General features: G+C 35.8%; 1 protein-coding gene across 3 annotated transcripts in view; it reads right to left on the reverse strand.

Annotated features, from left to right (window-relative positions):
- Positions 1 to 11,717, reverse strand: part of LOC102517628 (multidrug resistance-associated protein 1) — a 77,228-nt gene extending 65,511 nt beyond the window's left edge. Inside the window, exons 1-4 of one of the 3 annotated variants that reach the window (XM_032477363.1) lie at positions 11,458 to 11,716; positions 7,427 to 7,488; positions 1,306 to 1,453; positions 436 to 578 (exon numbers count right to left, since the gene is read on the reverse strand). In XM_032477363.1, coding sequence (XP_032333254.1) covers positions 436 to 578; positions 1,306 to 1,453; positions 7,427 to 7,488; positions 11,458 to 11,529 — 425 coding nt within the window. In that variant the 5' untranslated portion in view covers positions 11,530 to 11,716. Of the gene's footprint in view, positions 1 to 435; positions 579 to 1,305; positions 1,454 to 7,426; positions 7,489 to 11,457 lie in introns of all 3 variants that reach the window. The other 2 variants (XM_032477362.1, XM_014558555.2) reach the window with 2 other exon arrangements.
- Between the last annotated feature and the right edge of the window lie 15,945 nt (positions 11,718 to 27,662).

Consider the following 27,662-nt stretch of genomic DNA (forward strand, 5'->3'; position numbering starts at 1 on the left):
TAAGAAAAATAGTGAAGGTATGAATCATTTCATTTTCATAGCATATACTGAAGCCAGATTGACTGGATTTGAATCATAACTCTGCATTTTTTGGCTGTGTGGCCTTAGGCAAATTATTCAAATTTCTTTGTCTGTTTCAGCATTGTGATACTGGGTATAATATTACTTCCTATGTCAGGATTGTCGTAAAGATTTAAGAAGATAATTAATATAAAGATTTTAAAACACTGCTTAGCACATGTCTGGTTTTCAGCAATTACTCACTATATTACCATAATTCACACTCATATTTGCAGGGAAGCCTAACAGAACGCTTGTATCCTAAATAAAATTTGTAATAAGAAACTTCCCCCACCCTTTCTTACTACAAGTTTTACAGTGAAAAATGTGCTTATCATTTACCCATGGGAAGGAAAAAAAAAAACTTCAACTTACTTCATTATGAGTGGACAAGTGAAGGACAAAATAACAGCAAACACTTTGAATAAAGCAACCTGAATCAGGACGAACTTAAAGGTGTTCCACAATGCACACAGTAGAGATGGTTTCCTGGTATGTGTCTCTTTATGAAACGATGACTACATAATTGAAGAAAATAAAAACAATGAGAAAATAGTCCAGAATGAAGACATAAAATAGATATAAGCTAACCATAAAATTAGTAAGGCAATCCAAAAATAATAAAGCAACAAGAAAGGAATAAATTTGGTTGAACTTGAACATATGACCCATATCATTGGTATGGAATGTCTCCAGACCACTTGGTGTTACTTGTATCATGTAACATAAATGGAAAAAGAAATAGTTGTATTTTATCACTCTTGTGAGTTTTGAAACTGTTTCAATAAAAGTTTTTATATTCAAATTACATTTTCTTTTGGGGAAGTCTAAAGATATGTGTGTAGATGCAATGCTGGATGTGAAGTACTTATTTCTGCCCAATAAACTTTGGCCTTGGCCACTACATTTCTTCCTCTGACCAGTAGACATAAAGCTCTAAGATATAGAAACCATCTTTGCCACAACAGATGAGAAAAGATATTGGTGAGCAGCCAAAGATTATATACATATCAACACTTTTGCTCCTGAATTTTGAAAGGAAGGGATGATGAGTAATTTGATGACAGAAATTAGCTACAATAACAACTAATTGTACTTATGGAGATGGCTTGTTATTTCACATATTAAAGGGATTTTTCTATATTAATAATAATAATAATAATAATAATAATAATATTTCATATTGGAACAAGCTTATTTCATTTTAGTCAGTAATTAAGTACTAAGTATTTAACAATTAATTACCTTTACTTTTTGCCTCTCTTGATTCCTTAAAACTTCCTTCCTCCACTGTTTTTCAAAGATGGGACACACGGTATAGGAGGAATCACTTTCATTTAGTTCAAAAAGATCTTCTCTTTCCAAAGGTTTCTTATAGCCTAAAATAATTATTCTAAAAATGAAAGAATAAGGTAAACAATTCAGCAAAATCAACAATAAAGTTAAAACTAATTTGCATGCATTTTTTTCATAGCTTGATTTATAAATTATCTTATTGATCAGGTTGCAATGACTAGACTGTGTGTTTGAAAAATCATACAACTTTATCTTGAAGTTCAATAATGTATAATCATTATTCACAGCTTTTAAAAGGGCTGTTTAGACGTCCAATTATTCAGTGAAACACTTACTTCATTTAATCATCTCATCTTGGAGGTACGAACATACCCTGCCTTCTTTACTAAAATTTAAATAGCTAATTTTCACAGAAACCCACACTGCCTTTTTAGGCTTGTATCAGAAGAGAAATAAATCCATCCTCTGCACCTGCAACTTCTCCTATTCAACTGGGTTTTATATGCCCTTTGACACTTGACTTTACAGATTGTCCAACTAGATGTAGAGTCCCTGTATCTGCCCCATAAACTAGGGCCTCAGCCATGAGACTTACTTTGACCAATAGAATATGAGCCAATGTGACAATGCCATTTCTGAGTTGATGCCTTAAGGAGTATGGCAACTTACTGCCAGCCTCTTAGTACCTCCACTCTCCTCCATTCAAAGAGCTTGTCCAGAGTACATAGTGAATAATTATGCAAGAACAATGGGTCTAAACTGGGACTGGCCCTGGCAAACTAAGATGCATGGTCTAGTCATACTACAAATGTTATTGTGACAGACAATGAATTATCCTTACCCTACAGCCAAGACAATGAATTATCCTTACCCTACAGCCATCCCTTCTGCCTGAGCATCTTCCTACTAGCCAACATTTGATATTTTTTCAGTTGAAAATCTCTTGAACTCAGAGTATGTCCTTATTCCAGCCACAAAGTTAATGAATTATAATTGGCCTAAACCAGTCCTGGTACTCTCATTAACTTTTGCCTGGCATTGAGAATATAACTCAGTTATGGCTAAGGAAATCTAAACGAAAATCAGCCAAGAAGAACTTTCTTTTTTCAAAAGAAAGCATAAAACTTCAAGAGGAGAAGTTTTTGCCTTCCTTTTCCAGCCTTTTCCTCCTTCCTGTCTGTACTGAAGACATAATGGTTGTGCAACAGAGAAGCCATCTTTGCCACTACGGGTGACAAGCCAAATAACAAGGATGGGGAGTGGAAAGAGAGAAAAGGCCTGGGTCTTTGATAACATTTCTGAGATAGTTCACCAGCCTATTCTCAGCCTTCTTCTCAATAACATAAGAAAATAAACACCTACTTGTTTAACTATTATTATTAGGCTATTCTGTTGCTTGAAGCCAAACACACCCCTGAGTGATGTAGCTCAGATATACTCAGTTCATGAGCTTGATGACATGACTTGCTTAGTAAGAAATTAAACCCCCATTTAAACCTGGGCCTTCTGACTGTATAGCTTCAGTTCTTTCCATTTTAAGTATATTAGCCCAAGAGACCGTGACAAAATATTACACTACTCCAAACTGGAATTGTTTTGTTGTCATTGTTACTGAACAGTATGAATTGATTGACCCTGGGATGGATTTAAACCCTGTGGAAACCAGATTCAATTTTACTTTTATTATACTACCTAATGTCATATTACAATTCATATTTAACAAAAAGGCTTAAACATAATAAGAAAGGGACTTCAGTAATCATGTTTCTGTTGACTCAATATGCTGGACATTTTCCTGCAGTGCACTTTTAAAACCATCTTAAGCAATAACCTACTTTTATGTCACATTAAGTCTTTCTATTCCATTCCACAAAATAAATATTCATTTTCAAAATAAGATTGCATTGATTTTCACAAAAGCATTTTTAATAACATTTACTGCCTCAGCATTTTGAGTTAGAACTGTGCAAAACTCAGCGGTTTTAGTTCATGGGAATAAGTGATCCCTGGCTTTCATGCTGAGTCTCCAAATAATGCAGCATCTAAAAGTGACACTTAAGCTGAATTGATTGTGATGTACATGGGCTTGGTTATTTAACTCCTGTGACTTCCCTTTTCCCAGGTGTGTACTTCCGCCTTCTCTTTTGCTCTCTTCTGGTCTTGCTTTTACGCATAAGTATTCAGGAAAAAAGGAAGTGGTGCTTCTTTAAATCAACTGATGAAGCAGCTTTTTGGAAGCCTAGGACCAAGAGTTGACCCTTCCAATGAGTGAAATGTATGTAGCATGCAGCAGGTCCCATAAACTTGTGGACCTTAGTCCTAAAGCAATTATAAAGGTACATACGTGCATCTTGTGATTTTTAGACAGATATTTCTTTTCTAAGGGCATTCACTTAAATCACCTTGATCCTCACAACTCTCCAAAGCATGTGGAGCAAGATTAATTTGTTGTTTTTATAGGTCATTAAGAACAGAAACTCTAGGGACTGGTCACAGGGTTTTAAATACGCTATAAACCAGTGCTAATTTAACCAAAGGCAGACAATGTGGTTAAGTGTAATATTTCTACTCTGTCTTCGATTTTGTTACATTAGGGAGAATTTTGAGTGTATTTAACATTAACAAGTATGCATGAATATCTCATCCAACTGATGTTAAGGGTAGTAAATTGGTAGCAGTTGGCTGGGAGGATGAGATGAAATGCAACTTGTGTAGATGAGTAATAACTGAATACTTGGAAAGTATAGACATGTAGTCACATAATCGCTTTCATTGTTGCTAATCACCTCTTTAAACATTTCTGGAAATGAGTGAGTGTATAATAGGAAAAGGCAAGAAGTCAATCTGTACAACAATTGTGGGATAGGACAAAGTCAGGTAATGTACAACTCTTATTAATATGTGAAGAAAAGATAGGAGAGATTGAATAGTGTATCCCTAGTTAAAATAATCATTCAACTGTGACCTATAAAAACTTTATCTAGATTTTTACATGTATGTCAAGGGGATTATTCTATGACCATGATTATTATACACTGATGACAGATTATATTTGCTAATAAAGCCTTCATAATTAGTTGATCATCAAAATAATCTTGAGAGCTACTGCCTTAGGAATTAAGGCTCATAAGCATATAATTTCCTAATTATTTGTGTCATCTGAGCACATTTTGATTGAATTATTCATATAATTATGGGAGCTTGAATTTAGCCTAAGAATAATTTCTGACTTTATTCTGTTACTCAAAATACAGATCTGAGAACACAATTAACCACTGTCTTCAAACATTCTCTTAAACAATAGCTATATTTCAACATCAGTTGTTTGAACAGCAGATAAGAAAGCACATTAGATTCATGCCAATGACAATTTCAGATAATGGCATGCCTCGAAAATATTTCCAATCTAGTTCTGAGATGTTAACTTTAAACAGAAAATAAGTGTGATATTCAAAAATTAGAGCTTTCTAGTTGTTTGAGCTAAGATACGGACTTTAAGACACTGAGTTGCCAAATTTTAAAATTTGCTGTTTTATCTTGCTTATTAAATAATTTCAACTCCTTACTTTAGGCCTCCTAAAATGGTGTCTGTAATATTTAACAAAAATGCATATAGTTTTTATAGTTTAATAATAAAAGCTTTTAAAATATATTTACTTATTTGCATCATTTAAATTCCATGATATACTGTAACTTAAACGTACAGTCCCAAAATTTTAAAGCCAGTGTAGACATCACTCTTTCTCTCAAATCATGAATGAGAGAGAACTCAGATTTGGAAAACGTAATCTATACATATACAAATTTGAAAAATCAAATTCATTAAATGTAAATAGCCCCTGTTTACATAACCTTTTTTTTTTTCTGGTGTGTTACTTAATGTAGCATAATGGTGTAAAATTTTTGTCATTGTCTTTAAGTGATTCCTAGATTTGTGTAACTTGGAATGCTTATCATAATTCAACCTCTTCTGCCCAATTATTTGCTCATCAAGTATGTCAGTTTCCTACTTCAGCAGCTTTCATAAAAATCACCAATCATCTTTCCATTGCCAAGTTCAATGGAAAATGCTCAGTTCTTATTTCAGTTTATCCCTTTTCAATATTTGGCCCTATTGGTCACTTTATTTTTCTCCTATTTTGACAGTCTCCCTACCTTTCAATCACACTCTTTCCTTGGTTTGTCTCTTCCATTCTGAATTCTTAGCTTCCTTTGGAGATTCGCCCTCTTCTAGCTGTTTAAATACTGAGGATGCCCAATATACTGTCTGCTCATCCTATTCAATAAGCTCTTCTTCTGGATGATCTCAATCATACTCATGGCTTCAGCTACTTATCTACAGTCAATGACTCAAGTCCATATCCATAAGCTTGAGACCTACATACCCAACACCTGCTAGACATTTTTTATGGGGATGAGTCAGGCATGGGAAATTGAAACTTCTCCAGACTAAACTCACAATTTTTCACAACACTTAAACCTCACAGTTTTCTGAGCTAGAAACTGAGATTTATTCAACACTTCCTCCAGTTCCTCACTTCCGCATCCAATCAACTCTCTCTTAAATAGGTCTTGCATCTGTCCCTTCCTCTTCCTCATCTCTATCATTACCATAGTTCAGACTGCAACCATAAATCTACCAGGATACCTGAAGAGCTTCCTAACCCCTCTCTGTCCCCATTTTCATCTCCTACATATCATACCCACAGAATTGCAAAGGTGATTTTCTCAGGTGTAAACAGGATGTCACTATCCATTCAAAATTCTTCAGTGGCTTCCCACTATCTTCAGTATCCTAGAGAACTCTTTCTGATCTGTCCATCCAGCTTGATCTCTTGCACACCAACACTCTCTCCTGCTTCCATGGTTTGCATATGGGATTTGCTAACTTGGAATGCCACTTGACTCACCCCTACACATTTTAAATGTTGGGTTAAAGCATTAATTATTTGCGAAATATTCCCCAACTGTGCCAACATGGTTACATGACACTCCTGAAAATTGTGTTTCTCTATCACACTTACATTGCCTTTTGCCTTTTTAACTAATTGATGGTGAACTTTTTAATCTTTCTAATTCTACCATGAATTCCTGGAAGACAGGATCTAGGTCATTTATCTCTTGTATTTTTAAAGGTTAGCATAATGTAGGGCATATAGTATACAACCACCCTTTTTTTATTTAAATGATTCATCTACTCTTGAGAACATATTTAGAGATCAAATTAGGCAATTTTGTTTCTACCAAAAGAAGAGCATGGGGCATTAAGTTAAGATGATAAATTTAGTTTCATATTATCATAAAATTTTTGTTATAGGAGAAAAGAAATACATTTCTAAAGAAAGCTTTTGAGCCTATAAAATTAGAAAAAAAAAATCAACTTTCCTCACTTAATATGATTTAATTCTTGCATTAAAACCTTCATCACACATTATAGATGAATTGTTCAGTGAGATAAACCACATTATATGTCTTGCTTACAAAAATGATTGTGTATGTGTTCTAATAGTAGGACACGTAAGTATATATGAGAGTATTTCCAGTAAAGAGTAGAATAACAAAGCAAAACAAAACAAACAAAAAAAGCATGAAACAGGGACGCAAAAAAACTATCTTCTAACATCAAGTCAGTGTGCCTCTACCGGTGTACCAACGGACAAGTTACTTCCTCTCCCTAAGCCTCAATTTTTGTCATTTGTAAATGCCTATCTCATAAGACTTAGGGGAGAATTAAATGAAGTAGTATATATAAAATGATTAGAAGATACTTGATGGTAAAAGAATTATATATATTTTTGCTTTCCCCTGGTGCTAACAGGGATACAAATTCTATGAAAGAATATTGCAGGAGTATTAGTAGTCTTCTCTGTGGATGTTATTATATGTGCTGTATGTACTAGCATGTTACCATATGTAACTCCTCTGCAATAAATCATACAAGAAAAAAATCCTTACAAGGTTATTTTGTACAAATATTCATGCCTAGATTAAAGGAATGATATTTAGCTGTCATTTCTCTTGGAATCTTCCTCAGTGTAATATGCCAAAAGCAAATTGATAAAATGCCTACCTGCTAAACCAGGAATATGTCATCTTACTGAAGAATGATGCATTTTTCTCTGGACTGCATTTCTAAAAAGAAAAAAATATATAACAAGTAATGTATGAAGAAAATGCCTTTATTTTACATTTGAAATGTCTTTGTCAGCAAGTAGAAAAGTAAACATGAAATCATTTGTGTTTCAGCTATGTTGATATCATGATCTTTAAGGAATACAATTAAAATATTCTTGAATAGTGGTTGCACTAGAGGAATTTTAAGATTTCTCCTAACATTTATGCCTGTTTACATAGCAAGAAACCATGTAGAAAAGGAAAATTATTTTACAAATGTCTATTACTGTCTCTATACACACACATCTATCTATGTATATATGTAGTTCCTTGAATTATATGACCATGTATATATGTATATGCATATATATATACACATATAAGCTAAATTTAAACATTTTAATTGTTAAATTAAAAATATTTTGTCTTCTGAAAAAATAGAAAAATGAAGGACTTTAATAGGCATTTAGTTTACTTCCTTCTGTGTGTTTAATTGCATAATTTGTATAAATGTATAAATACATGCATAATTATATATTTATCACAATTACATAGTATTTGGGGAGGTAATAATATTTCCATAGAATTCTTCCCATTGACCTAGTGAGTTCAACCAAGAGAACAGATGTTTAAAAGGGAAAGCCTCAAAAGTAATAATTTTACATTTTCAAAGGTCAGCATCAATCTTTGTACTTTAAAAATTTCAGTTGATCACAGCATTAAATTTCATCCTTAGAAATTGTTCCGTATTTAACAATTTTTGCATTGATCCCCTCTAAACCAGTTCTGAGTTCATATTCAAGAAGTGTTTACCAAATTTTTACAAATTCTGATTCTAGAAGCAATGCATGAAACAAAATTTCATCCTGTACAGCAAAATGTCCTGGCTGTAGAAGAGAAAGCAGGACACTCACTCCAAATCTATTCTCTCAGTCACAGCAAGTGACGTGCTATAAATCACTAAATACATATGGACATATTTAGTAGGTATAGCATATTTAGTAGGGATTATATTTAGTATATATGCACAGTTGACCCTTGAACAGCTCGGGTTTGAACTGCATGGGTCCACTTACATTTGAATTTTTTTCAGTAATAAATACTACAGTACTGCATGGTTGATTGAACCCCCAGAAAAGAAACTTTGGATTTGGAGGACCTCCGTATACAGGCCAAGTATAAATTATATGCAGATTTTCGACTTCAAGGCGGCTAGGCACCATAATCTCTATGTTATTCAAGGTCAACTGTAATTTAACTAATTGGTATCTATCTTTATATAACTGTTTCAAGAAGTAAACACTGTGACAAACGTAAAACATTTATCACATGGCGGCCCCAAACAACCAAATATATGAACTATAATATCTTAGCTCTTATTACCAAACACATTATTTGGAAAATAAGTACATATATTAGTGGGGAAAATGTTCTGAAAATTTTCTGGGAATTAGTAGGCATCCCATAAACATGCCTTAACATTCACGGCTTATGGGCAATTTTCATTTGAGTGCTAGTCTTGTTATTTCTGAATTATGATGGAGGAGCAAGAAGTTTAGACCGTGGAACCACAGCATGGCCTGGGTCCAAGATTTAGTGAACTGTGCTGCTCTCAATCTTCCTTGGGTTCAACCTTGGGATGTGGCCTCTTGCGGATATGACTTGTGTGATGCTACAGTTAACAATACCCCATAGCCCCTAATTTCAGGAGCTTCCTTTGTGAGTATTAGAGGAGGGTTCTGGGAACAGAGGAGGAAGCTATGGGCAAGTGGCAGTCCAAGCTGATGGAGAAGGGAAAACGTCTAGTTAGCAAATGAACTTATGTTTCTTAATCATTTATTACGTGCCAGATTATGTACTAAGTATTTCATTAAATACAACATGTCTTTGTGGTGGGACTATTACTGTCATCCCCACTTTACAGAAGAGGAAACTAAGGCACAGAGTCAAAACAAAAAACAAAAAAACTTGTCCAAGATCCTCCAACTAAGAAGAGACTAGATCGAATCTGGTAAATTCATTCTACCTTACAGACGTAATTCCACACTCTCTTAACTCTGCCTATTACATGTTTGATGCTACTTAGAAATACCGTTCCCCTTGTCCACATCCTTGTACTTCTCTTCTCCTGGTTAAATCTTACTTGTGCTTCAATCCTGTTTAGGATTTATTGCCTTTGGTAATTCCTCCCCTCCCAACCCAACCACCAAGATTCTGGTTCTGCGTTACCACAGCAATCTCAGCATACTCTTCAAGGAGGAATTAAAGGCTCTTCAGATCTGTCCTCACTGAATTTACCCTCACTCTTACCTGACTATCCAACCGTTTACCTACAGGTGCTTCCCTCCTGCTAGACTTAGTTTCTCCAGAGGACAGAAACTAGGTTTGATTTATTTTTATATTTAGAGGGCCTAGTTCATAACATGTTCTGGATGAATGAATGTATGATGAATCAATGTTAATTACTGCCAATAAAAATGTTTTAGAGGTTTTCTATTCATAGGTCACTATGCCATCCCCAGAAACTCAATCAGAAAGTCATGGTTTTGGTTTATAGGTTAGATTGGGATTTTATCTGAGACCTAGTATGTCAAAAATACAAAGTCTCAGCAATGAAATGTATTCATACAAGGCTTTCAACATACTTTGAAGGCATCAACTTTTTTTTTTAAACTTGACATCAAAGAAATTACAAATAGAAAATGCAATTAAAACGAATATTTTCAATCTTATCTACATGGATTCTTGCTTGGTCTGTAAAGCTATCCAGATTGAGTAACAGTCAAGGAAATGAACGTTGTCAGAATCGTAGAGGAAGAGCCCACTGGAATTTGGGGTGAGGGAACTATTTGAGTTGTATAATTTCCCACAAGTCTGTAACTCATTGCCTTTGGCTACCTCTGCAGTTAGACTAATTATGTTAAACCAGCTCACCTGATTAAGCCTGCCATCTCTATAGTGTGAGGTAAAAACAGTGCAATGCCCTGCTGGGGCTCTTGTACACTTTCAAGGGACTTACCTTTACTCTATAGGCTTAAAAGGGTACTTTACACGTAATTTGTCTTACTTTTAAAGAAATTTATAGTTCAATATGTAATAAGAAGAATAGCTGTCAAATTTATTTGACGCTTGGAGTTAGTAACAAAAGCCAGAATTTGAACAAGATCCCCTGAATCTGAAATCTTTTTTCTTTTTTTTTTTTTAGAACTACAAAACTTGTCTTAAGGGCTATTTCTAAGACCTGGTCTTGTATAACGATGAGAAGTAAAACAAATGGAAATTTTATTAGGAAAATCTGTTCCCGATACACAAGGCAGGCTCATTTCCCTGAACTACTGCCTTAGCATCTGACTTCTATTGTGGAAGAAGCACGTGTTATCACGGGGGCGGGGAGCGGGTGGGGGGGGAGGGGAGCGGGGGCGGAGCAAGGCACAGTTATGAGTCCGCAGTTTCTGGATTTGCCCCCACCTCGGTGTCCCATACCGTCAGTTAGCACACAGAAGTGTTACTTATCCCGAATCTCTCCTGTGGTTTTTATGGGCTCTATCACTGCTTGTGGAATTTCATTCCAACTTCTACTCCTTTGGTGATGTCAGGTCCATTCATTCTTTTCTCAGATGTTTGTTTCTATTTATGGGGGAGTCAATTATCCCTTCAAAGATGCCTCTTTCCTCCAGCAGCCACCGCGACTGAGGTCTTGATGGCTCAAGTTTCACACCATCCTGGGGAGTGTTCTCAGCTCTCCCTACTGTGTGTGTGTGTGTGTGTGTGTGTGTGTGTGTGTGTGTGTGTGTGTGTGTGTCCGTGTCCGTGCTGTCTGTGGGTGATTACTACGAAAGCAGGTGTAAGACATCAGTTGACATTTCAGGGTCTGGACAGCCAGTTCTTCCTACTTCCCTTTCGCCGTCCCCCCACCCCACAGCAACCCCAATTGGCCAGAAAATCCCCCCCGCCTCTCCCCTCCCGCTCCGGACCGAGCAGTTTTACCTGCGCCTGGGGGCCCCAGGGGAGCCGCGCGTAGGAGCTGCTGGCGCCCCACCTCCTCAGGCTGGAAAACATGGTCCGCGCGGACGCCGGCGACAGGAAGCGCAGGGGTGCCGCGGCTGTCACCTCTCTTGGCAGGGGACCGTCAGTCCGGGGCCTGGAAGGTGGGAGGACGCGAGCACCAGCCCTGGAGAGTCAGCTGTGGCCCTGCCCTCAGCCAGCCCTTCCTGTGAGCGCCCTGGGCGGCGGCCGGGAAGGAAGGGGAAAGGGGAGGAGGAGGCGCCGTGGGAAGAAGTGGGACCTTATGTGAAGTCCAAAAATCTCTGCCTTTCGGGGTGTTTGCACTTGACTTAACAGTTCTCACTCCTCAGTTTCCAGGGTTGCTCTGTTTCCCTTTGTAATAAAAGCACAAAACTCTTTCCTCCTTGGGTTTACCTTTATATGTTTGCAAACAGAATGTCAACACTGCCCACGCCCCAACAGAAAACTGTTAAGGACAACAGGTGTCAGTAAAATTTTACAGAATAATTTTATTGCCAGGGCTTTAAAAATTAAGAAACTAATGAAATGCTTCCCTTAGTACTAGAAAACAATAAAAAGTTTTACTCTTCAAATTGACTGTAAAGCTATGTAATAAATGGAAAAACTTCCTAGGAACTAGGATGAGCAAAGACCTAAATGAAATACATGACATATAAAGGGGGGTATGAAAATTAAGGATGGCATTTTGACTTTTGATAAATATTGTTGGATAATGAACCTTGTATATAAAGAAGCACTGGTATGTGGAACAAATCACTTTCCAAGAGATGTGTCATTGGTCTGATGAAATATTTTGTTTCAATTCACCTGGAACCTGAAATAAGAGAAGAGGGAGTAATTGTAAGAATTCTGAGTAATGAGGATAAGGATAAGGTAATGTGATGGTTTTACAGGATGAGTATTATGTTTCAGGACCAAGGAAACTGCTGTCTACCTCTTAAAATTAATGTCAGAGGTAGATAGAAAGAAGTGAATATTTAGGACAAAAAAGGTCAGCATCCTGGAGAAACGGGCTCAGAGATGGTACTTAGGGGGAGTTTTGGCCTGCCCACAGAATGGGTCAAACTGAGGAACGAAAAATGCTCCTAAAATGAGGATTAGACCTCATGCAATTAAAGTACTGGATAATGTTTAGAACGCATTTTATTTGGCTCTTTTCTTTTTTTCAAATCTTATTTGTCTGGCCCTACGCAAAGAGGAAGTTGTAGATTTCACTTTAAAATAAATGTCTGTGAGGAAATGTGTGTGAGGAATGGAGGCTGCAGTTCAGGACTTAAAAACTTTGTCTCACTTCTTCTAGAACTTTTCACAAATTCACATTCCAATCTGGGTACATCTTCTTTGCAGCCTCAGCCTGAGGGCCCCTTTCCCCATCTGCACTTTTAAACTATTCATTCTGTGGATTCTAGGTGAAAAAGGCAATGTTTTCTTATAGAGATTGTTCCTACTTTTTCAGATAAAAGGAAAGAAGGAACTTGAGTCAGTACCCTAGAGGGGGAAGCCAAGGAGAAGAAAAGGCCTAAAAATAGCTCAGGCTCTAAACTCAACACATAAGACATTTCAACACATTAAGTCCTCCTATTGGACTTAATCCCCTCAGGAAACGGTGGTTCTAGCAACTGGAAACAGATTTTCATGAATACTCAGCTCTTTAAAGATGCTCATTTGAAAAGATACATGTGCCCCAATGTTCATAGCAGTACTGTTTACAATAGCCAAGACATGGAAGCAAGCTAAATGTCCTTTGACAGATGACTGGATTAAAAAGTTGTGGTATATTTATACAGTGGAATACTACTCAGCCATAAAAAATGATAAAATAATGACATTTGCAGCAACATGGATGGACCTGGAGATTATCATTCTAAGTGAATTAAGCCAGAAAAAGAAAGAAAAATACCATATGATACCATATGATATCACTCATATGTGGAATATAAAAAAAAAAGAAAGACACAAATGAACTTATTTATGAAACAGAAACAGACTCACAGACATAGAAAATAAACTTATGGTTACTGAGAGGAAAGGAAGTGGGAAGGGGCAAATTGGGAGATCAAGATTTACAGATACTAACTAATATATAAGTAAATAAAATAGATATACAAGTATCTTCTGTATAGCACCAGGAACAATATTCAATATTTTGTAGTAACCTATAATGAAAAAGAATATGAAAACAAATATATGTATGTATATGTATAACTGAAACATTATGCTACACACCAGAAATTGACACAACATTGTAAACTGACTATACTTCAATTTGAAAAAAAAGACTAAAAAAATGAAAAATAAATAAAGATGCCCAGCTCCTTGATTGGTGAGGAGAGAGGAATCCTTAAGGTAATTTAATAGCAGAAGTTAGAAAGGGCTATGGGTGCATTAGAGAACTGGAGAGATGGAGCCCTGATCCAAAGGGATTGAAGGAAACATCTCTGGGAGCTCCACAAAATTATATTTTAATGTCAAGTTTCTCCAGAAGGAGATAGAAGATGCCAATGAAAGAGAAGTAATGAGTTTTTGTTTTGTTTTGTTTTGTTGTGAGAAAGAAATTTAAGTTTTTATTGCTTAAGGCTTAGTTAAGGAAAAAATCAGTGAAATACTCAGATTTGTCTAAGGAACAGAAAGTATTACACAAAAGGATCCTGACATAAACAAAACCTTACCACAAAATTAGCATTCTGACTCACTGAATTCTCATGCTAGCTGAATTGGGAAATAAACATTTCCTTTTCCAGCAAAAAGAAAATCAGAGAGGTAGATAAAAGGGGCTCAGGGATCTAGTAACGAGTGGAGGGTATTTTATGTCAATTTTTTAGGTTTCTGGAAGGTACATCAGTAGGGTTCTTATCCTTCCAGGGATTCGGCCCCACTGTCCAAGGTTTGTAGGCACCACACTCCACCCTTTCGTGTGGAGGACAGCCTCATAGACCAGGGTCAGAATCTCTGAGACTGATTAAAAGTAACGCTGAAAGAGCTACCTGTTTCCCATATAGTTATCTGGGCGTGTGGTTGTCACCACGGCAGAGAGGGGACAATTCTTTTCTTCAAGGTGATTGTTGGTTATGTCTTTATGGGGGCTGGGGAATGGAAAAGATGTTGTTTTCTTCGCTCTTGTTAACCTCGGTATTAAAAATTGAAATAACACTTTTCAGTTCATGGCATACTATCATCATTTTGTGAAAGACCTTTTTTTATTTTATTTTGTGGTATTTCTATTTCCCCACCTTCCAATCCATTTTCCCCCTCCCATAAGTCACTTATCTGGAGTAGCAAATAAGTATCTTTTCAATCCAAATTCTACACTTTACTGAGACACTTCTTTTTTAAAAAAAAATGTATTATTTATTTATTATTGTATTACTTAATTATTTTATTAGAGGAGCTACTGGGGGTTGAACCCAGGACCTTGTGCATGCTAAGCATGAGCTCTACCACTCGAGCTAAACCCTCAATAGGTACTTCTTTATCCTTGAAAACTCTATGGTGCTGTTTTGTGTGTTTTATAAATATATACAAATGATATTTTCCTGTAACATTAATTGCAGTACACGTCCTTCCCTCCTTCCTCCCATATTTTTAAACTTAACATTATTTGTTGAGCATCTACCCATGTGAGGCTATGCAATATTTGCCCATTATTCCTGACTGCTGCATGATGCTTTGTTCTATGCAAATACCAAACTTCCCAGGAACTGCAGTGGAACTGAGCACACCGACTCTAAGGTAAGGCTGCAGGTGCAAATCTAGCACCACTATTTACCAGCAAATCATTAACACCTCCGGGCTCCCTTTCCCATCTGCAAAATGAATAGTAGTTTGTTGTCAGGACTGAGATTCAGTCATGTAATAAGTAAAGCATTTAGAACAGCAAGGGTGCACGGTAAATACTGCATAAATTATTACGATGATTATTACTTAGCTAGTCACCTAGTGGACAACGTGTAGGTTGACTCCAGCTTTCTGCTCATGGTCAGTCCTGTGAGAACTCCTCTTCAGAGGACTGACACTGCATTTTTCTTAGATCGACTCTTCTCAACTTGTTTGAATGTGGGACTTCTTTACATTCTTGAAAATCATTGAGAAGTACCCAGGTAACTTCTTTTGTGTGTGGAGTAGCTCTATTGATATTTGATATTTAATTAGAAATTAAAATTTTACATGTAAAAATATTTACTTACTGACTTGTTTATTTAAAGATAAACAATGACAAATCCATTACATATTTTCACAAATTCCAGAAATTAAAAACAAAGATTGTGGGGTTCTTGGGATATAGTCTGAATCCACCATGTCACAGAGGAGGTGGCCAGGCCAGGAGAAAATTCAATGATTTTCCCAACATTACAGCTATAAGGAAAACTGGGGGAAAACAGATTTTCTTGGGTCCAGGATTCTTTCTGTTTTTTTCCATTACATCAATCTGATACCCTTTCATCTTGCCTTAAATACTGACTGATTTACAAACGTAAAGGAGAAGCTGCAAAGTCTGCTCAGTGTTATACTAACAGAGTCATACGATTTATTTGTGATCATTTTTGTTGCGATAACAAAGTTGTACTCACACGACTTAGCAAAAAAGGAATTTCCAAACATTTTCCAAAAAATGTCTTCAAATCTCCACTGCATTTTGCTGAATGCCGTTCTTTATTTAATTATACTATTTAACAAGCATTAATTTATTACCTCTGTGTGCTCAACATTCTGGTAAGTGCTAGAAATGTAATGAATCATTCTTATCCTCATTAAATTACACACTAGTGGGAGAGACCGAGAAGAAACAAGTACACCAAAAATACATAAATAACTACAAATGTGTACAGTGCGATGAAGGAAATGAACAGGATGCAATTTTAGGGAATAATCTGTTAAGATGAGCACTACCTTCCAGATTAGTTGAAGGCTCACGGGTGATGTCATGATGAATGCACTGTAGCCAGCTTCAAAAAGAGCTGGAGGCAAACACTTTCAGGTAGAGAAATACTATGGACAGAAGCCTGAAAACCTCTCTGTTTGTTTTTTCTTAGTTCTGATGATGTAAATTACTTGAAAAATATAATCTTCCTGTGACGAGTTATTGCTACACCTGAAGCAGGACTGTATTCTTTATTTCTCTGCTTTCCTTTCCCCACCATCATCTGACTCATTATTTGGTTTCCAAGGAGGTAGATATGGGGCAAAGTCCACATTTACCTTATTATTTATCTTATTTAAATGAACATTTATTCAGCCCTCTCTCATATATCTGTATGGGAATCTTTCTGTACATTCTGTACAGAATGCATTTTAATAGATTTGAATATTTTAAATCAAACTCATGTAGGATGCTAGAGCAGAGGCCTGGGGATGCTAAGATAAAAACTAAATACTAGCTAAAATTTATAGTGCATTTATTGTATGTCAGGTGTGTACTAAGATATTTATATTCAGTATCTAATTAAGTTCCCACAACCAAACCCCTGAATTTTTGAGAAAATGAATAACTTGAAATGAGTCAAATGACTGATAAGCCAAGAGTTGACCAGAAGCAGTTTTACCATGAAGGTATTCAGAATGGAGGTTGGTGTGTAAGTTAATGTTAACATGGCTAGGGAAGACGGTGTCAGCAAAACAGGGTGGAGTTGTTACCCATAGACTAGGGTTCAGGGAGAAGGACATGTTCTCACTGTGTTAACCCTGCCTTTCAAAGGGAGGGTGATTCCTGAGAACTAGGAATAATTTTCTGAATTTTCCATAGTTTAGGTAAATAGTCAGTTAGTCATTCATTAGCTCTTCATTGAGTATCTCTTACAAGTAGACACTGTGCCAGGTGCTGGGTTTGAAAAAAAAAAAAGGAGGAAGTAAAATCCTGTCCCATAAAATTTACAGTCAAATGTATCCTTCATTTTGAAAAACAGATAACATGTACATAAATGAAATGTTTTGCTGTCAGATAGGAATAAGTGCTTTGGAGAAAAAACTGGGGGTAAGAGGAAAAGGACTGGGGATAATGCTGTGGCAATTTACATATGGTGATCAGCAAAAGACTCCCTGGAAAAGGCTCTTTCAGCAAATACCTGAGGGAAAGGAGGAAAAAGGAATGTGGAATTTGGTAATATTCAATGAAACCCTGACATGAAAAATTGCAGAACAGGTGTCAACAGTTTGGAAGATACACAGGGACAGCAGTGGGGCACTTTTCAGCATACCCACCTCACTATGGCTCTTGATGGCACAGTGGATGATACTGTGTGGACAAAGAGCACCATGCAACTCTGATTCCAAGAAAGATTCATTCAAGATGGATCTGAGTGTGAAGACATTGTAGGGATATATTAATTGATATAGTTTGCTTCTATTTATCTTTCTTATGAAGGCACAACAGTGATACAATAAAAGCTCTGTCTAAAGTCTAAAGGAGGACTCTAAGTAAGTATAAAATACACAGCTAGTAGATAAGGAAACATCGTTTCGTAGTTTAATTGGTGGTTTTTTGTTTGTTTTGTTTTTTACTTTGTCGTCCATAAAATAATGATATGTCTACCATCATTGGTGTCTTAGATCCAATGAATTACAGTATTGGGAACAGTAGATGGTAGAATTCAGTCAAGGATAACGAATTGTAAAGAAGTCTTCTTATTAAAAAAAATCATTTCAAAATAAGACTAATAATTTTTAAGCACCTAGAAGTAGAAACAACAAAATCATGTGTATGATAAAGCTTGAAAAAGAAATCACAACAGTTTGTGGATAGCTTCTGCCTCTTTCCCTAACCCTTCCTTGGCCAGTATTCTCCTATTTAGAATCACTATCAATCTTTATTAAAGGAAAGGTGGTGGTTATGACACCAGAATGTAATCATTATATTCCCATTAACATTCACAAGATGAATTTATGGGACAACGGTGAGCTATAGAAGGAAGAGTTTTATTAATTGAGCTTTAAAAATGGCACATTAATGACCAGAGAGAAGTCAAAAAAGCTTTAGAGTCTTCAAAGACTCTGGAGGTGATTAGCCTTAATCACAGTAAATTCCTATAAAAATTTAGACATAGTTTTTCCCCCACCCAGTGATTAATTATTAATTAGGAATTAATTTAAGCATTAAAAAGAACAAATCCTTTTTTTCCAAATTTAGAAAAGAATAGTCAAGAAAGTGAAAATATATATTATTTAATATGTTAAATGTATCCCTTTGTAATGAGCTGAAAGATTCTAATTAAAGTTCACATTAATTTGAATTTAAATGTCAAATATATTTACATATATTTGGAATTACTAATTATGTTTATGAATATATTGCACAAATTACCTAAACATACTCTGTCTCAATTTTATGACTTGAACAAACATAGAAAATACTTTGTAAAAAAACAAAGAAAAAAAAATCGAAACTCCATCTCTCCATGATGGCAACTCTGTGTGTGATTTTCTAGGCTCCAGTTTTCTCTGTAAGCACGATCATTGTATTTAATTGCAATTTTACCTGGATTACTTTTATGTTCTTCCTTTTGCTACTGAAAGGGAGCAGGACTCTTTGGGCTCCCCCCACACCACTACCTGCCTCTTGTTTATAGAAAAGCTCAGTTCTCCAGGCCTCCCTGAGTCATGGGAGAGCAGGCTCAGGCAGTTGATTAGGACACACCTGCAGGCACTAGGGGATGGCAAGGACTCTGACCACCTCATCTCAAGGATTAACTGAGACTATTCCTTCCTTTCCCTGTACAACTCATCTGAACAGAATCTTCAGAGATGGTGTTTTGCAGGGGGATGCTGGGGCCACCAGATTGCAGATTTCTTATTAAAAGTAACTTTCCTTTTTGTTACCAAGGCTGTTGCCCCAAATAGAAACCTCCCTCCCTCAAATAGAAACCAATTACTCTTATCTAAGTGTCAGGAGGCAGCTGCAGAGAAGAAACAAGAACTGGTTAGAACCCACAGAGTCCAAGATAGTGGAGGATTTGATATCCAGTGGACCTTGAGCCTCATTATACCTGCATTGTAATGTATTATCATGCTAAGTGACACACCCACCAGGGCCATGACAGTTGCCAGTTGCCATGACAACCGGAAAAGCCCATACAAGGACTGAAAAGCCCCAACAATTGTCCAACAATTGCCTGATTGGCTCCAGCACACCCAGAAGGAAGACAAGATGGCAGGAGCCTACCAGGAGTCCATGTGGCCAGACCAGGCCGGAGCTGTTTCTGCAGGCAACTCTCCACCTTGAGGGCTTCCTTTCCTTCTCCCTGCGAGATCACTTTCCTTCCTTTCCCTCTTTTGAGAAATAAAAGCAGTTTTCGCTCTGTCCCTCTGCCTCAGCTGTGAATTGTCCCTCTGCTTTAGCTGTGAATTCTTTCCAGCCAGCAGGCAAGGACCCACACTTTGGGGGGCCTCCTAATTCAGGGGTCTATCGGCGAGCACTACAATGGTTTCCTTTTGCTACACTGTCTACATAACTATCATTTAAAAACAGCTACCTAATATTCTACTGTGCTCATGCAGCAAATTTAGTCAATGAAGTAATGTCGATTCTTCAAATTTTAGATTATTTTCAATTTTTTACTGTTATGCAGGACCTAGTCATAAACCACTTCGAGCAGAAAGTATTTTTATCCACTTCTTTTTGTTACATCCTTGAAACTAAGGAAAGAATATTAGTTTAGGAAGTTTAAAGATTTTAATGACTCTTGTTAACTTTTAGCACCATTATGTAAAATTATACTACTAACTTACATTGTTTCCAGGGCCATAATTATTTCTAAATTGACCTATTTGTTTCACCAATTCTGCCACTCTCCTCTAGCTCTATGAATAATAATGATTGTCAGATTGTAATGATGTAAACACCACTAACAATCATAAACTAATTTATTTCAAAATATGCCAGGCACTATTCTAAGCACGTAATATAGAATTGTAATGGAAAATTATAGACTTTGTATTTAATATCTTTGCCTTTGATTACTTACTCTTTTATTAATTAACACAGTGACCTTATGTAGATAACTTAACCTCTTTAAGATAAACTTTCCTAGTTATGCTATGTAAATAATACTAAAAATCTTGCAGAATTTTGGAGATTGGTTTTCTTAAAACCAATTGATTGATTTTTTTTAATTAACCCGTTAGTCTAACTGAAATTTATTTCTTAATATGTTAATATTCATGTTCTAATTTTCCTAAATTGTTAATTTATCATAATACTGCTTATTAAATATTATCCCTTTGGCCAATATTTAGTAATATGTACTTTCTTATATTTATACTGTCATATACAATTATATCTGCTTCTGAACTTTCTTTTTTTTCTCTGCTGATATATTTTCATGCCAACACAATCATACTTTAGTGATTACTACATCCAAGCACATTTCATTTCCTAGTAGGCTATACGTTGCTCACTCAACTCAGATTTCATTGCTTTGTTTCACAATATTATTTGCAAATTTAATTTTGTCAGAAAATTTTGGAATTATTTTGTTGAATGGGTGGGATTTCGTTAAATGTATATATTAACTTCAGAGGTACTGATATCTTTTCAATATAATCAAAGTCAAACTGGTAAGGCTTGATGGATAGTTGCTAGTGTAAGCACGTGCAGCGGTCTCCATAAATGAAACTTGCGGAGGGAGGAGCCTTCAGGCAAGTGTTCTCACTGAAGTCAGTCAGCTTGGCTTAAATAAACTAGAACAAAACCTGTGTCTGACTGTATCTACAGAATTACTAAAATATATTAAATTTGATACTTTATTTAAAATATAGAGGATGTGCATCCTAAAATATTTATTACAGTTAGGTTTAAAACTTGCAGCTGTATTTTAACTGGAAAGGTGATAACTCATGAATTACAAATAAAGTAAACATGAAATTATAAAAGAAGACATACAAATCACTGAGAGTGGGAGAGGGAGGCAGGGAAATATAGAATATTTTTTTCTTTCTTTTTTAAATTTTTTTAACAGTAGGATGGGTTTGAGATCATGTTACTATCAGTTTAATAAAAACAGTTATAGTAATGGGTTGATAGATTTACAAAAAAGGGTAACCACAAGCCAAAAATTTACAAAAGAGTCACAAAAATTAAATAAAATCCATGATAATACAAAGGAAAATTACCAAACCACAAAAGGAAGAAGAATCTAAAAAACAAAAACAAAAACAAACAAACAAACAAAAACAAAGCATAAATAAAGGACAGAAATAGACTCACAGACAGAGAATACAGACTTGTGGTTACCAGGGGGGTGGAGGGTGGGAAGGGATAGACTGGGATTTCAAAACTGTAGAATAGACTACACTGTATAGCACAGGGAAATATACACAAAATGTTATGATAACTCACAGAGAAAAAAATGTGACAGTGTGTATATGTCCATGAATAACTGAAAAATTGTGCTGAACACTGGAATTTGACACAACATTGTAAAATGATTATAAATCAATAAAAAATGTTAAAAAAAAAAAACTTGCAGCTGTATTTTAATTGTCGAGAGTATAAATATTGGTATAGTGAACCAGAATGTGTCATTCATGAAAAAAAAAATGAGAAAATTAATTCTGACTAATGAATTAAATCCTGATTTAATTGAAATCCATTTAAATTGAATTACATATATCCTGAGTGTCATGCTATTTAAATGGAAGATAATAACTTGGCATTTTATAAAGAAAGTTGATTTGCATGAAACATTTAAATAAGAAAAAAGGACAAACTTACCTTAAATGAATGGATCAAATTACACAGTAAAGTTTCAATAATTTAGGCATGTGTTCACAAAATTTAAATGTGTTAAATAAATAATGATAATTAATATTATTAGCATTTATTTAGTACTTCCCACATGCCAGGCATGTTTGTAAGTGTTTCCTTCATACTCATGTTAGTTCAGAGTAAACCTATGAGGAAGAAGTTAAAATGATCCTTATTTTATAGCTGAGGAAACAGAAGCACAGAAAGTCTAAAAACCTTGTTCCAAATTATACAAAGTGAGTGTTTGAACACAGGTTGTTCTCCAGAGCCTGTGTTTTCAACTATTTTCTCCGAAAATAATTAAATCCCTTATATAGTTTAACTTTCTTCAACTTTGCTTAGCAATTGTTTTTTGACTATCTTATCAATTTGTAAATTTCAGTTGAAATCCTTTACAATATGTTGACTGTTTCAGCTGATGAGGGATTCCTATAAAAAATCAAACAAAGCTTAGTAAGTGTTCTTGTACAGCATTAAATGCTAACCTGAGAACAAATCAGTGTGCATAGTATGGATTAAAAATTGAGCACACCTTTCAAATAGGACTTTCAATTAAAAGTATGACATATGACTATAAAGTATCGCCCTTAACAACTTTCTGATTTAATTTCAAGGGTATTTTATGATTCCATGAAAACTATCATCAGTAAAGTTCTATAAAAGCTGTAAGATAGTGGTTTGAATTTTATTCTTTCTACACCAAAAGTGAAAACATGCAATTATATTGAGCTCCTATATAGAAGCAGTGGGCAGTCCAGAGCTATCATTAACAGTTACAAATTCAGCGTTTACCTTTCTAAGGTGAGGATGGCTGGCCAGGAGCAAATAAACCATCAGCCAATAGGAGCCCCCCAAGTCAATGATATATATTGCTTGAGCACCATCTGCTGGACGTTTTAAATAACAATCAATTTGGGAACACTGAGATACCAGAGCAACACCTGAATTCCAGATATAATTTCCTTTATGCCCCTTATGTAGTAGCAACCCATTTCCTCTAGTTACTTGGAATTAATCACTCAGGCAGGAATTCACCTCCTTCTTTGTCTATTGATTTATTGGCATGAGGAGCTCCAAGTGGCCAGGTGACAGGCTCAGCTACCAGGTTAATGGAACCATACCACTGGGTCCTCTGATGGAAGAACTCCTCTGTTGCTAATCAGGGTTGCTAAACTGGGAGAACCACAAATCCTGAGGTCCCTAAGGTCTCTGACATAACTACCCAACTCTGCCAGTGTGAAAGCAGCCATGCACAATGGTGTGGCTGCTTTATTACAATAAATGTGTATTTAACAAATAAGCTGCAGGCTGAATGTGGCTAGTGGCTCATAGTTCCCCCCCCCCCGATACATATATATATATATATAATACATCTATCCATGATTATTTTTAGCAGATCAATGCAGACAGGGTCAAAGATAGAGATGATAGAGAGATACATTTCTAGTAATTAGGAGAATCTACTAATGCTGCTGAGATGGTTTTATTGGCCACTGAGAGCCAATAACCCTTAAAAGCCCTATTCTAGTTATTTTCTTGATAATTGTGGTGTGTGTACATGTCTGTGTATTTATGTGTGTGTATTAATCTGAAATCTTCTGTGATAACTAAACTCTTCCTGCTACTTAAGATTGTAAGAGTGATTCAAATTCCAAATCCATGTCTTATGAAATACTCAAGGGGCTCCCCAAGATTTCTGGGAATGCCCGGCAGAGTCATAGACATAGTCATCTTTATCTTCAAACTCCTGCTTCCACTAAATTAGTACAAATAATGTACTGTCACTGCTCCACACCTTATTAACTCAAACAGTGAACTCAGAGTTTTCCTTATTTTCAACACACACACACACACACAACACTCACACGCACACACACGCACACATGCACACACACACACTGTACAGCAGTCTTTTGCTGGCATAGTGGACTTTACTGATATTCCGGACAGATGTAGGCTGATTTTGCTGCGAAGTAAATGATTTGAAATTAAATATTAAACACTATCTTAGGGCATTTTCCAACCAACAAAGGGTCTAGTCTCATACTGTTGTTTGTGATCAGTTGTCTTTTCTCTTGAATCTCTTTGCCTTTTTCTCAGTTTCTCTCTGCTCCCTGCTACACCATCCTATTCTTTTCTATGCAGTTCTGACATGTTTTGTTTCCAATTTCCTGCTAACTATTGCCCTCTAGTGATCTCTCAAGGTAATTTTCTAAACAAAACCTTGTTAAAAGAACTCAGGCGTATTAGCTGTTCAGATCAACATAGTTTTAAACATTTCACTTGCAATAGACTAATCCAGTGTCCAGCACAATTTTTATAACAACTTAACTTCATAATTTATTTAAGTTATTGAGGAATAATTAGGAAGATATGAAGTATTTTTCCACATATTTTGCAAAAAATCATAGCTATTCTGAAAATAAATGGTCTGTCAATAAACAATATCAAATAAAGATATCTTCCAGCAGGGCGATTCACTTGGCCCCATTTCAGAGTAATTCATCTTATTTTGTGTAACAGAAGAAATAGTAAAAACGAGAAGGTTTAAAGGAAACATACTGAGGTTCTTGTTGGTTTTGTTTTCTTCAATGATGCTAGCGACTGGCTTTTACTACCCATCTGTAAAATTTTGTGGACCAAAATAATATGTTTTATTCTCAGTGATCAGATCTCAACCAAATACTTATACAGACACTTGTGTGATTATAAATACCTTTTGAATAAAAGCTGTCCATTGTCACGTTGTACCTTGTCCTTTGATAACAACTCAGGAGGGTTCCCTGCTGAGAGGGAACCAAGGGACAACCCCTTATTTCTTGGGGCAGAGCAATAACCTTGACTTTTCTCCCCCTGGTCGCCAAAATAATCAACGATGTCAAGTATCTGCAGTGAAGGCACATTATAGGTGCTTCTGAACAAGAGATCAATATTCAGGAGTGAGCTCAGAGATGAAATAGGAACTCAGGTATAATTCACAGATTCACAAAGATCACAGAAGATATTTTTGACAAAGATAATAGTGAGAGAGGAGCAAAGGGTCGAGACTTATTGATCTGTCTTAGGATATTCTGAGTGCCCTTGACCCTGGACCTTTTACTAGAAGCTCAATGTCTAAGACTTCTTGAGTTAAGAGTGTCAGAGTGATGTGTGATTTTGCTTAATATATAGTTGACTACTTGTTATGCTCTACTGGATTTGATAATTCAGATCAAAAAAAATATCCAATGGATTAATTATTATTAAAATTATTAACTGGATTAATTAAACCCTGTCTTTAAGGTTAATTACAAAACTCTCAAGGAAGTGCCAGTGGTTGGAACTCTAGATTAGGAGGGAGTCTTACACTCAAATAGCTTTTTGTTGGCCCTTTGTTTTAGGACCAGAATGATTTCCGTAACCTTCCTTTGACATCTGCTGGGAGGATCAATGATTCTGTATAATGATTCTATTTCATGATTGCCATCTCTCTTCTCAGAAAGCTGTATGATTATAGTATTACAACTCTTAGACACATGTAAGATGTAATTTTTCTCTTTTTCATTTGTCATTGCAAGAATGAATTTTGTGAGTGATTTTAGATACTGTTATATCCATGATAACAAAGGAGATGATGAATCAAAACACTAGTATTTTCTTTGCATAGAGAAAACTGCAGAATAAAGTAAGGTGATCGGTTAACCCTTGAATGATCCATTCATGTCCCTGCATCACCACTGCACTCTGGGATAGACAGATAGTTGCCTTAGATTATGCTGGAAAGAACTTAAGTATACTGTTCCTGCTGTGTCACATTGTAACAATTCATTCCTTACAAATCTGACTACACTACTTAGATAATGGGTAAACAATTTGAGGAAATGAAATATATTTCCTTTCTCCTCATTATATTTTTTAGGGTAAAAAAATATTAAAATTCATCCTTGCACAGATAACTTGCTTTGGAGAATTACATCAATTAACTGTCTCAGTGGATAAACGCAGGTTTAGAAATAAGGAAAACTGAACATTGTTATAGTGTATCCTTGTATTAATATTAAAAGCTATTAAACTGTACTGCTGTGTTTAGTGTTTTCTCATTGTTGTGCAACAGAACTTTGCTTTTGCTTTTAAGAACTGAGGAAAAATCAATTTCCATGCACCCTCTCATGATTACAAACAGAATTCTTAAATTAAATGTGTCATATTAGTTTTGTTTTGTTTTCGTTTTTGTTTTTTGCTGTCCAGAGGGAAAATAATACATACTAAACATTTATAAGATGTCTGGGAGACTCTTAGGCACTTTGTCTTTAATTTGTGGAAAGGGTCATTGTTTCCCATTTTGTGTATGAATAAGCTAAGAATAGAAATGGTACAAAGTTTTATTGGTGCATGTTTCTATATTTGATTTGGATTGGATATAGATTTCGGATATTCAAATTCTTGAAGAAATGTTAAAGGATCTATTACCTAGGGAATTTAGGACAACTAGCATATGGTAATTTCTGAAAATGTCCTAAGTAATGATATAAATCAATTTAAATGTCCATGTTCCTGCAATAAAGTAATTTTTCATTGTTCCCTGACTTCAGCATTCAGTATTAGCAAACAAAGATCTCTCAGATGAATGGTAAGAAGAATCAGTAACCAGTCCACTTGATTCAGAGGTGCTATATGTCTCCCTCAGAAGCTATGGTGAAGGAACATACGAACTTGCTTTCATGATATGACTGCCATTAAGAGAAGTTATCAGGGCTAATGTGATTTTTGTAAGATGTTTACTCTTTCTGTTTAAATTGACTGGACCCCTAGCATGTATTTAAATGCTTTTCTTAATAAAAGATAAAGCAAGAGACAGAAAGTATCAGCAGTTTAAATTTTCTTTCAGGATCATTTGAAAACAAAATCAATCTTCTATGCAGTATTTTTCCCCACCTGCTTGCTTTGTTTTCCTTTTTACATCTAATGAATAAATAGCATCTAGTTAATGATTTCTTGTCTTTTGAGAAAATGGCCGTAATTAATTTGCCTCACTCAGCTTCTGTCTCAGATAACCAATTCTAAAAACAGAAGAAAATAAAAACTCGCAAAAGGCATGGTAGTGAACTTAACTGAATCTGGGAACATTTTCTGCAGACTTTCCGGGTGACAGAAGTGAAAAGCCCGTTAGCTCAGTGGTGGGAAACTGCTCTCTGTTGTCTCTCCATCCTCTGACACTTCTTCCTGTTTCAGAACTCAAAGATTTTTATCAAATAAAGAAATTAACAGCCATTCTTCTTCTTCCTAGATGCTACTTTGTCACCATCTACTTCCCAACTCAACTTTTTCTACATCTAATTAGAAGCCAACATTTCTATAATACCACTGGGGCAGAGGCAAGGGCTGCCTCCAAACAAGACTGGTGGTGGCAGCTTACTGTCTTCTGCAAGATGTAAGACACACAAGTAAAGCA

Source organism: Camelus ferus, chromosome 1 (assembly GCF_009834535.1).
Source record: "Camelus ferus isolate YT-003-E chromosome 1, BCGSAC_Cfer_1.0, whole genome shotgun sequence".
Taxonomy (NCBI): domain Eukaryota; kingdom Metazoa; phylum Chordata; class Mammalia; order Artiodactyla; family Camelidae; genus Camelus; species Camelus ferus.